The sequence below is a fragment of the Microtus ochrogaster genome, unplaced genomic scaffold (assembly GCF_000317375.1).
Source record: "Microtus ochrogaster isolate Prairie Vole_2 unplaced genomic scaffold, MicOch1.0 UNK37, whole genome shotgun sequence".
NCBI classification, from domain to species: Eukaryota; Metazoa; Chordata; class Mammalia; order Rodentia; family Cricetidae; genus Microtus; species Microtus ochrogaster.
Window position 1 is genome coordinate 237917 of NW_004949135.1, and position 12479 is coordinate 250395.

At 39.0% G+C, this 12479-nt stretch overlaps 1 protein-coding gene across 7 annotated transcripts in view; it reads left to right on the forward strand.

The window, feature by feature from the left end:
* The window catches only part of Atg5 (autophagy related 5), a 115051-nt gene that overhangs the window by 85563 nt on the left and 17009 nt on the right, over window positions 1–12479 (forward strand). For all 7 annotated transcript variants that reach the window (XM_013354266.2, XM_026789988.1, XM_005368618.2 and 4 more), the window contains one exon: window positions 11224–11341. In XM_013354266.2, the coding sequence (XP_013209720.1) occupies window positions 11224–11341 (118 nt within the window). The remainder of the gene's footprint in view (window positions 1–11223; window positions 11342–12479) is intronic.

Below are 12479 nucleotides of genomic sequence, written 5' to 3' on the forward strand. Positions count from 1 at the left end.
GGAGCCTGTCCTGGAACTAGCTCTGTAGACCAGGCTGGCCTAGAACTGCCAGAGATCCGCCTGCCTCTGCCTCCCGAGTGCTGGGATTAAAGGCATGCACCATCACTGCCCGGCTGGGTCGTTACTTTTAATAGTGTACATATCACTCAGTTAAAATACTATTCAATGAGTTTTTCAGAATATCACATATTCATGCAACTATCAAAATTACAAATTTCACATTTTCATCTCGCAAAGAGGAAATTCCATGTCCTTTAGCCATTATTGACCTTCCCCCTTACTGCAGCCACTAGTTTATTTTCTCTGTCTGTGCTTTTTGTCTGTTCTGGACATTGTAAGAAATTAGAGGGATATATAATACAGATGACTTTGTGTCTGACATCTTTTCACTTGCATAATGTCTCAGGTTCATGCATGCTGTGGGTCACAATTGCTCATTTAGAGCAATGGGGTCTTTGTATGGTCCAGTGTACAGCTATTGCCCACTGATAGACATTTGGATTGTTTCCACTTTGAGACTATTACGAAGCTACTATGAATGTAATAGTGAATGATTATATACAATTTTTTTATGGTGATCATTTTGTTCTTTTCTGAGGGTATTTAAAGAGGCCAATATACAGGTTATATGCTGAGTTTAGTGTTTTGAAGTACTGTAGGTGTATTTTCCAAAGCATCTTCACTGTATTCCTACCCATAATAAATGAGGGTGCCAGCAGCCTTGCCAGTGCTTAGTCTCTGTCATTTTCATCCCAGCACTGTTCCCTGACCACATTGTGGTTTTGATCTGCATTTCTCTGACTAGTGACACTGCTAAGAATCTTTCCATGTGCTTAAGTCGTTATTTGTCAGCCTTTGTATTATGAGAATTTAGATTACTGACATTTGTTTATTTGTGGGGTTTTGTTTGTTTATTTGTTTATTCTGTTAGTTATGGGTAGGGTGGTGTTTTGATACAGGCTTTTAGTCCAGTAGCCTAGGCCCTAACCCTAACCCTGCTTTGTAGTTGAGGAATGACCTTGAACTCTGCCTCTACTTGATTATAGGTGTACATCATTATACCCAGCTACCTTTGTTCATTTTTACTTATTTAGTTAGTTACTAGTTTTGTGTGTGTGTGTGTGTGTGTGTGTGTGTGTGTGTGTGTGTGTGTGTGTGTAGACACACATGCCACAGTGCAATGTGGGGGTTAGGGAAACCTTTGTGCATCAGTTCTATCCTTTAGCTTCTGTGGGTTCTAGGAATCAAACTCATGTCCTTAGGATTGTGCAGCAAGCACCATTACCTGCTGAGCTCTATTCAGCCCCTTTGATCATTTTTGTATTGTTTTGTTTTTTTGAGACAGGGTTTCTTTGTGTAACAGCCTTGGCTATCCTGGAACTCACTCTGTAGACCTGGCTGGCCTTGAACTCACAGAGATCTGCTTGTTTCTGTTGGGATGAAAGGTGTGCACAACTGCCAACCGGTCCCTTCAATCATTTTAAAAATAATGTTGTCTCTCTGTTGTTTTGAGAATTCTTTATATATTCTAAATACTAGTCTTATAGATGTATGATTTGCAAATATTTCCTCTTTTTCTGTGGTTTTTCTTTCTTTTTTTTTTAATGGTGTCATTTGAAGCCCAAACTTTTCAATTTTTGGTGAACTTTCTTTGTTACTCGGGCTTTTTATTTTTATTTTTTCATAGCTAAGAAAATCTGACCTAACCTTGTTGATCCAAGGTCACAGGCTTCTTCCTCGGTTTTCTTATAAGAGTTTTGTGCCTTTACTTCATTCCTTTTCTCTGATGTTTCTTAATAGTCAGGTGGTTTGTTTTTAAACTTGCTGATCTGGAGATCATATCAGCAGTCAAATCTCTGAAATACCACTTCTGTTTTAAAGCTGCTTCAAAAATTGAACAGAAATTTTCATATAATCTCTTTATGGTTCATTGAGATCCTTTGAAAAAAATTATATACGTCATCAAAAAACAATATCCCCATACGGTAAATTTCAGCATCATTGTAAAACTATTGGAGCATGTATGGAGGAGTGGGCGTAAATGGTCGGTTTCTCTGCAGAGTCACGGGGTCTTGGCCAGGTTTAGACTCAACTGTCTCCTGGGGAAGACAGTTGACTGGCCTTCAGAGCAGTCCCACTTCTGAGGCCACAGCTGCTTTTACTCAGGCGTTCCCCTCACTACTTTATTTGTACAAATTGAGAGTGCTTCTAATTTATTTTATGTTGACATCCATAAAGATAAAAACTCATGCAAAACTACCATTTGACTTTCCAGAAGAAAATAAGTTATTAATTAGTTACATTATTCTTGTATTCACCTAACTTTTCTAGTATGACTTTCAATAAAATTAGGAAAAATGTTAAAGCTCTTAAGTAAGATAAAACTTCCCCTATGAGCCGGGCGGTGGTGGCGCACGCCTTTAATCCCAGCTTTCGGGAGGCAGAGGCAGGCGGATCTTTGTGAGTTCGAGACCAGCCTGGTCTACAAGAGCTAGTTCCAGGACAGGCTCCAAAACCACAGAGAAACCCTGTCTCAAAAAACAAAAACAAAAAACAAAAAAAAAACTTCCCCTATGATTCTCTTAGTATGACCGAATTCTTTGGAGAGAAATCTTTAGCATATTTTAATCATTTCTAGAGTCATTGATAGTACTATGGATCTTCTTCTCTGGCCATGCTACTAAAAATTTCACTAAAAAAAATTAAAGTGGTGCTAGGGTACTGGCCCAGTTGGAAAAGTATTCGACGCATAAATATGAGATCTAAGTTCAGATCCTTAGCACCCATATAAACCAGATGTGGCTGTGTGTTGCTGTAAACTTACTTCAGAGTACTCCTGAGGTCACTGGCCAGCTAGGCGAAGTGAAACATGGAGCTCCTGGTTCTGTGAGATACCCTGTCTCTGAATGTAAGGTGGGACTGGAGGGATGGCTCAGTGTTAAAAGCACTGGCTATTACCTATATTACAAATATTCCAGTGTTTGTATTACTGGAGTAATTACAAATACTCCAGAGGACCTGACTTTGTTTCCCAGCACACCTGTGGTGGTTCACATCCGTCTGTAACTCCAGTCTCTTAGGATCCAGTGCCCTCTTTGGGCCTCCATGGAAACCAGAAATGCACATGGTACACAGCATGCATGCAGGCACAAGGCTTATAAGAATAAATGAATAAAAAATTTAAAAGGAAGGTGGAGAAGTGATTTTTAAAAATATCTAGATATACACCTTTGGCCTATGTGTATACATGAATGCGAAGAAAATATTTTCAAGGACCCCATCTCTTCTATCAGTGGGCTCAGCATCAAGTTCAGTCCTCAGGAGTCAACCATGCTACCCTCTACCACATACTATTTAGTGAAAGGATGTTGCTTTAACTATTATGTGGAAAAATCTATTTGGCACTGGCTAGACAGAATTATAATAAATATAATAATTTCAATGAGACAAAACAAACTTTAAGCCCGTTGTGAGGATGTATTTTATTTAATCATCATCTCTATTAAGACTGCTGCTCTAGAGATTAAGTGTTCCTGACTGTAATAATGGCAGCCTTTCAAATGCTAATTGTTATTTCTTGTTGGTGTTAAAAATATTAAAAGTAGACTTCAGACTCTTTTAGCAGAACTACTCAGCATGCTTGTTTTCAAGTCTCCATTTTCCTCCATAACGGAAAAGGAATCTCATTGCTTCTCTTCCTGGTTTCCCACCAGAGACTGTTTACTGTAAAGTCCTAAGCATGGATTTAAACTGCTCTGTTATTTTTATTTAATGAATCTTGTAATGGTGTATATTCTTAAGCTAATTTAAATATGAACCTGCTTCTGAAAAGCATGTGATGCAAAATTTGACATGCATGAGTATATCTTGAGCGCTATGTGCCTGTGACAGTTTGAAGCCTGTCACGTTGCTGTTGGGAAAGTCTGGCAGCACGTCCTGTGTAAAGCTTTGATTTTGTGCCATGAGCACTTAATTGAATTAATAAAGTATCAAAGGAAACTGAAGGTGGAATGTTAATTACATTGATTCTCACTGTAATTGGTTCTAAAAGAACCACTATCCTTTTCATTTAGTAGTGGTTTAAAAGTGAAGAATGAAAAGAGTTAGGCTTGTTACCACCTACTGAATTATTTATTTTACATTTTAAGTATTATCTTATTATTTTAGCATAATAATTATTCATAGATAATATTTCCCAGCTTATCAGATTGAGAAACAGGCTCCGATTGCTGGATATCATGTAGATTCCCTACTTTGTGCTAGGAGTTGGGATTCCAATCAAACTTGTTTATTCTACTACAGTCTGCATGCTGGCCCTTAGCTAGGTTTTGTTATCCACTAATTTCTATCAAGTACTGTTATTCCAGGTCCCTGTGAATACTGAAATGTTATTATCTCTTTCTTCATTAAAAAGAATAATCAGTAAGATTCTATTTTAAGCTGGAAGTTTAATGGCCATCTATATTTCACCTTGGTTTTCATCGTCTTTTGAAATGTGTTTTAAAGTTTACATTCAATGCAATGACTGCTTTTCTTTATACCTACTACTGGGGCATCTTTCACTCTTAAAACTTAAACTTACATCTACTTCTTAGGGGTTTTTGTTATTGTTCTATTTTTGTTCTTGTTGGTAGGAAGTTCAGGTTTGGTTTGTTTTAATCTAGTGGTCCTGGGAGATCCAACCTTGTCATGGTAGGCAAGTGCTTTAGAACTGAGCTGTGTGTGACCTGAGTCCTCATAGTGAAATTTTGTGCCCTGACTTCAGGGTATTTCCTCACAGTACATGGTTTGCGTTTCTGCTCTCACTACTGCTGTGTTACAGTTGCTTACAAATAGTTCCAGCTATGCATGTATTAGCATAATTATGCCCTTTTAAGTACATTGCAGATCTTTCGGAGGTGGGGGTTGTGGTTTTTAAAGACAGAGTCTCACTGCTTAGCTCTGGCCATTCTGGAACTCACTGTGTAGAACAGACTGACCTCAAACTCACAGATCTACCTGCATCAGTCTCCTGAGTGCCGAGATTAAAGGCGTGCACCACCACCACCTGGCACATTATAGATCTTTAATGAAAACTCCTAATATGATTTACTAGAGATCCTAGACTATAACCACAGTCCTGCTTAGATAATTCTCCCTTTTCTTCTCCCCATGCTTTTGTTACAAGCAATCTTAAAACATCATTGTTCTTTGCAATTCTGTTTATGCCAGTCATTGTGATGTCTTACCATTATGAATAGAATAGCATCAGCTTTGTGGTTTACTGTGGAGTCTTTCACTGGAGTAGGAGAAATTTCACTGCTAGCAAGAAAATTTGGTGAACCTAGTAATTGTTGCAGTTTTTAATTTTGGAAGGTAGCTTTTGTGCAGAATTTAACATGTTTACAGGTTTTTTTATTTATTAAGGATTTTTATTTAAAGCAGTTATTCTATTACCTTCCAATTAAATTTTTTGGTATAAAAATAATATAATATAAAAATAGTTTTTGTCTAAAAAACTAGAGCAGTCTTGGTCATTTCTACACACTTATGTAAATCCTAGATGCAATTCTTACCATATAGTTTTTGTTACCTGATTAAGAAATTATAATTACATTCTCAACTAATTGCTAATTCCAATTCTAGTTTAATATAGCTTGATTTTTTTCTTGACCTTTTAAATACCTGCAATTCATAATAAAAATCCTCTGCAGTAGTTGAACAACAAACCCCCGTCTCATCTGTGTTGTTTGGGCTTCCCTTTCTATTTTCCTTACTTTCCTTTCTCATTTCTCATCCTTTTTAAATATCCAACCCAGTCTAGCTTCAAACTTTGATCCTCCTGCCTCCGCTTCCTGACTGTTGAGATTATAGGTTTAACACCACCATGCCCAAATAGTCTTTGTTACATTTTGTTTTTATAGTTAGAATGTACAAAATAATGAGTTTCATTGTGACATTTTTGTGTGTACATATAATAATTTGATAATATTCACTCATTCAGAGCAATCCTTCTAAATCATGTAAACATTACTGATAAATGCCCCTTTTTAACCACTCTTTTTAAAGGGACTCAAGACCAACACATGTAAATAGCCAGTGACATCAACACTTTTTGCTGTAGCTGGGACAAAGCAACGTGTGTGTGTGTGTGTGTGTGTGTGTGTGTGCGTGCGTGCGTGCGTGCGCGCGCGCGTGCGCTGTCAGTATCTGTTTCTTCAGGGGCCCTAGCGTGTGCATCTAAGGCTTCTAGAGGAAAAGATGTTGATTTTGGCCTTTGCTTGTATTTGTGGGGCTGGGATTGAACCAAGCACTCAAATGCCAGGTAAGTACTATATCACTGTGCTACCCCTCACAGCAACACAAGAGATTGTCCATTTGGTTGTAATTCATGTCACTGGGAGATGTTAAACCTTTGGGGGACTACTCTTAGTAAATTCTGTACAGATTTCAGTAAATCAGGCCCCTCTCATCATTAGGTTCTGCCTGATAGAAGTTTCAAGTAGAAGTCTTTCTAAGACACTGTTTTTTCTTACCTTTGAGTTAAAGCTGTTTCTAAGTTTTGCTGTCCTGAGCATTATTGTTATGTGACAAACTTTCCCTGGGGAGACGCAACACACAGGTCTACTCACCCTAGATAGGACCCAATGACAGATCAATGTCCAAGTTCATGAACTGGTAAGCTTTATTGGGGTAATTTACAGAATGGGTGAGGGGTTACATAGAAGAGCAGAAATGACTCAGACAGCTGCATCACCATTGCCTGTCCCGGCATGAATGACAGCTCATAAAAGTTGAGAACCTGGGACACACTGAACATCCTGCAGACAGTTGATAGAGTGTCCTTCCCAGGTGCCTCAGTTGATCTAAACCTCTTTTAGTTAACTGGTCTGCTTTCAGAGTCACCTTTGCAGTTCATCTTGTCTGAGTCTCTTTAACTCAGCTTTCCTTCCATAGAGAGAGACTCCCAGCTTTTACTGCTTGCTCTGACAGAGAGGGGCCTAGAGAATCTGGTTAGTTTCAGGGACTTCCTGAAGCTATTTTGAATTGTTTACTTTCCTGCTTGAGCTTCTCTGCAGGATGGAATGTTTTAAGCTCATCTCTACACAATTGTGTGTATTTGTATATGTAGTTACTTTCAAAAAGTTGGTCATTGTGCCCATGGTTCTATAATGAATGACAGAACCACAGTTCTATAATGAATGATACAGCACTGCCAGCTAGCTCTTTATCACATCTGAATCGCACCTTAAATTTTTTGTTGTATGTAGTTTAATAAATGCCTGAAACTCAGGCTTGATCTTAGTTTGCAAGAATGTGCCTCTTGCACACTTTCTGTTTTCTAATTTCTAATGTACTAGACTACTAGAGCAAGCTAGAGTTGTGCTGTCAACACTGATTTGGTATTGATTGATCTACTTGACTGGGTTTGATAGACTTTTTCTTTTACATTTTATTTGTGATCCATGCAAACAACACTTTTCTTTGGAGTATTGGTTACCATTTTATGATACTGAGTTAAGGTGTGTTAACTGAGGGAGTGAAAACAGGAGCTATTCTGAGAAATAATGGGGCATTTTTTCAATGATGAAATCAGAATTTCTTTAAATGTTAACATGTCTGTTTAGCCTTTTTTCCTGTTTAGCCTGTTGTTTTTTAAATAATTTTGATGTCACTCAGCCACCTCATGTTTCTGCTGTTAATTATGTATGAATAAGAACCAAACCTTCTAGAGTTTACTGTGATGTTGCTTGTTGTAAGGGGGCTGCTTGTTTGTCCCGGCCACCCAGAACTGAAATAGTCACACAGAAACCATATTATTTGTATCACTGCTTGGTCCATTAGCTCTAGCTTCTTATTGATTAACTCTTACATATTAATTTAACCCATTTCTATTAATTTGTGTATCACCATGTGGCTGTGGCTTACCGTCCATCTCTGGTGGGGCTACATGGCTTCTCCCTGACTCCTCCCTTCTTTTTCCCAGTATTCAGTTTAGTTTTCACCACCTAGCTCTGTAGAGGGAAATCCCACAAAAGTTGCTGACTTCAGCTCCAACTAGTATATTGTGCGGGCCTCTCTTAGGTGGGAATACATTGCTGCCCTTCCACACTCATCCCCTCCCCTCCCCTCTCACCCTGTCCAGGCTATCTCACCAAGGCTTGTCTTGCCACCTGCCCTCATTTCATCTCCTACCTAGACTGTCCCCATGCTGCTTGCTTTCCATTAGTCTGGAGAAGGCTCTTTCATCATGTCACTTCCTTTACTAAACCGTCTTAAAAGCTTCTTGGTGACCTGGAAGACAGACAGCCCTAAGTGGGTGGTGACAACTTAAGTGATTACCTTAGTCCCTTTTTGTTTCTTTTTTTTCCTGGGGCTCTACTAACTTTATTATCTTTGTGTAATTTAATATATAATAAACTGTAGGCTTTATAAATAAGTGAAAGGAACCAAATTAGTTGTAATATGTATTGCTGGATTTTTGTTTTGTACACTTTACCTTTATAATGACTACAAATTCTCAGCTATAATTCTATAAATGGGTTTTATAAATTATAAAATTTCTATAAACCTATAAAAATGGGTTCACATACCATTTTTAACTTTTATTATATATCCACTGAATTGCTTATATTTACATTTTTTCTTCATGTTTTAGCTTTTAAAATGATAAGTGTTTCAAAAACACTGAGAACTTCCTCTGATTAAAAGCATACATATATTTCTCCCCAAAGAGGTATTTGAAGTCATATTCTTAGGTTAAACGTATTTTTGTTCTTAGACATTTTGTGATTTTTTTTTTATTCCAGGAGGCTTAAAATTGAAACATAACAGTTGAGGTGAAAAGAATTACGTTTCATTCTCTTAATTTGTCTGTTTGTGTTTATCACAGTCCTCAGACAAAAGAGATGGGGGATGTTGAGCTGGTATTGCACACCATCTGTAATCCCAGCACTCTTGAGGCAGAGTGGAGGCAGGATGGTAAGTTACAGGCTAGCCTGAGCTACTTGACTGCAGAGCTTCTGTACTCTGACCACTGAGGAAAAGAAAATAGTCTTTAAGAGTGGATAGAATATGGAGCTATTAGGAATAAGTCCTTTTGTGCTGATTGCCCTGATAATTTCGTCAAACCTTAGAAGTTTGGTAAGAATGCAGTGTTGGCGGATGTCTGTTGCCCGGTGCCGTCACTCTTACAGGGACTCTTCTAAGAAGAGCCCTTCCTTTTCAGTGTGGTAGTCAGCTCCGCTTCTTTTGTTTGGGGTGTTTGTTTTTGAAGAATATTTTTATTTTTGGACAGTTTCATATGAATGCAGAGTTACCTTGATATACCCGGTTTCCTTCTGTATCTTCTTTTTATTTTCTTCTATTTTTTTTAAGTAACTCACTCAGTTTAGTTAGTGCTGCTGTGCACATAAGTGTGGACATCGTTGCCTATATTCACATGTGTAGGCATCGCTGCCTATGTGCGTAGGTGTGGGCATTGCTGCCTGTGCACATAGGTGTGCACATCGCTGCCTGTGCACATAGATGTGCACATTGCTGCCTGTGTATGTAGGTGTGGGCATCGCTGCCTATGCGCATAGGTGTGGGCATCACTGGAGCATGACCAACTAACTTACCATCAACCACACACCTAAAGAATATGACCCTCCTTTAGCAGCCAGCAACTGCCAATGGGAGCACGCAGCTCTGGATGGGACCTACTGAACCCCTTCCCCATCTATGGTGTACCATTGGCTGGTTTAACCTATGCACTTAACCACAGCTGCTCACTCATAAAATCATGAGTACAGCAGCCATGTCCTGTTCAGGGAGCAGCATTTCACAGCGCTCCTCTGAACTGTCTAACCTGTGATGTTCCCTGAGCCTGGAGGTAGGAGGGTTGGTGCAGACCTCTGATTTAGGGACAGACACTTAGTGACTCATCTCAGTTATGTGTCTTTCCATCACTGCTACTGCAAGAAGCTTCTCTGACCAGTTTAGAGCAGCACTCATCGTAGATATAAATGCAAACATGTAGAAACCAGTTCAACAGCATGGCCATTTAACAAAACAACAGTCGTGGTTTCTCACTAGGCCAGTGGCTTCCCCAGCCAGGGGTGTTTGACCAGGTTTACAGTCAGACATGGATTCCTTTCTGTAGAGCAGGCCTTGGGTCTGATCTAATCCGAAAGCACTTGGTTACCCCCCAAGAGTCACACCATTATCTCATTGTCTTCAGTATGTCTTGTCTGGCAGGTCAGTATTGTGGCAAGCAGGGACCACCACTGGGTAATACTGTTGATGGTTTTTCTCCCCCAGTGGCCTGTGTAGCACCTTCCAGCACTATGAGAGCTAGCCAGCAGGGAGAAATTTCCAGGTCAGTTCCAAATTGATTTCTCTATGTCCTGCAACCAAAATGTGTGGTGTCTTTAGCAATATGGTCTTACTATCTGGTTATGGTGGGCAACCAGGAGCAATAGCAGTATAGCCAGTGTTGTTTTGGTGGTCTCTGGGGCCTTCTTGACTTTTAACTTTCAGGAATGTATCCCACACCTGGCACTGAAACCCTTATCTCTATCAAACCTTGGATGCTTGATCTGAATTCATTGTTATCCAACATCTTGCTCCACTTAACCTGTAACTTTGCTACAATAGTCTCATTTAAAAAACATTTTTAAAGATTTAAAAAAAAATGTGTGTGAATATTTTGCCTGTGTGTGTGTATATGCACCACATATATGCCTGGTGTCAATGAATGCCAGAAAAGATGTTGAATCCCCTGGAGTTGGAATGATGTGGTTGTGAGCCACCTTGTGGGTGCTGTGAACTAAACCGTGATCCTCTGCAAGAACAGCTAGTGCTTTTAACCCCTGAGCCTTATCTCTATACCCTTAAAAAATTTCCTTTTAATGCAGTAGTTAGCCAGGGTGTGTTTCTGTATTTGGTGATTGAGTGAAAGCGTTATTAACAAAGCCTTTTGTCCCTATTGGGGAATGAGAATTTGCTATTTGAAATCTAGCTATGAAGTTGATTTTTAAGAGTGTCTGACATTCCATATTTGCATGAGTCTGATTTCTGTGCATTTATTATGTTAACCTTTTTTCCTCAGTGGTAAGCGCATCAGTGATACGGTTATTATGTGTATTTATGATTAAGTCACATCAGAAGACACTAGTGCCAGGACCATGTTTATGATCTGTATGTCGGTAGTTAGCAGCAGCAACAAAGACTTACTTGCTTGGGTTTTTATTTTCTACATAGACTACGACTGAGCGACCTTTCATTCAGAAGCTCTTCCGTCCTGTGGCCGCAGATGGACAGCTGCATACACTCGGAGATCTCCTCAGAGAAGTCTGTCCTTCCGCACTTGCCCCTGAAGGTACTTAGCAACCACAAGACATTACTGTCATTTTCTCTTCTAAGCCTTTGGTTGCTGACATTAAATGGATATTCTACATTGATAAATTTTATGAAGATATTTTTATTACCTTTTAAGGGAATATCTATTGTTTTATAACATTTGTAGCAAGACAAGAAATCACTTCTCTTTTGAAAAATACAGTGCCCACCTTCTGAGGCTTTGTAAGTACTATTCTAATGAGTTTGAAAATCAATTACACATGTACATGTATTTAAGATTCTTGGCACCAAAGGTGTTTCAGATTTCTTTAAGAAGTTGACATATTCACATACATGTAATGAATTATTTTGAGGATAGAATTACAAGCTTAAACACCAAGTTCATTTTTGCACTCATACACACACATACACCTACTTGTGTGTGCAACCTAAAGGTGATTTCCATAGTATTTTTAGCGTGCCTACATTTTTATGTGAGCTGTCACGTGTGGTCAGCTGTGGAGGTTTCCACATGTGTTGTTACATCAGTGCTAAAACCTGAGGGCGTATCAGATTTCCACCTGAGATCTGCTCTAAATATGCACATGTATACATGTATGTGGGTGTCTATGCAGGTGTCCTACTGCTTTTATCAGCCAGTCATTGGGTAAGAAACTCTAGTTTGCAGTCTGAGCCCTGTGATGTGTTACAGTGCTCATTACTGACGACTTTTTAAGGAATCCTCAGTGGTATATGACCATGTTTGTTAGGACCCTGAGCATCCTTACTCTTTCAGGCCTAGAAGAATGAAGGTAGGAGGTATTAGTCATGAAAGCAATACTCCAATAGTTTCTTATGAAATAATCTAAGGAAGTGGTTTTCCTAAGAAATAGAATTAGAACTGATGGGGTGGGGGATACCATATCAGAAGGGGTTAAGAAAGAAGGTCATGAACCACAACACAAAATTACTGAAGTCAAGATTTATTGGTGTTAGAAGTTGTATGTTTTATAAAGTCTTAAGTGTGTGACTTGCCTTTCCTGAGCTCCTAGACTACATATTACATATCAAGGTGTTTACTATAAGCCTTGTATGTCTAGAGTGGGTAAGTGTTCCCTGACCATTAAATTACTGAATTCCTTGTATAAGCATGCCCCAAGACATAGTATTTATGACAG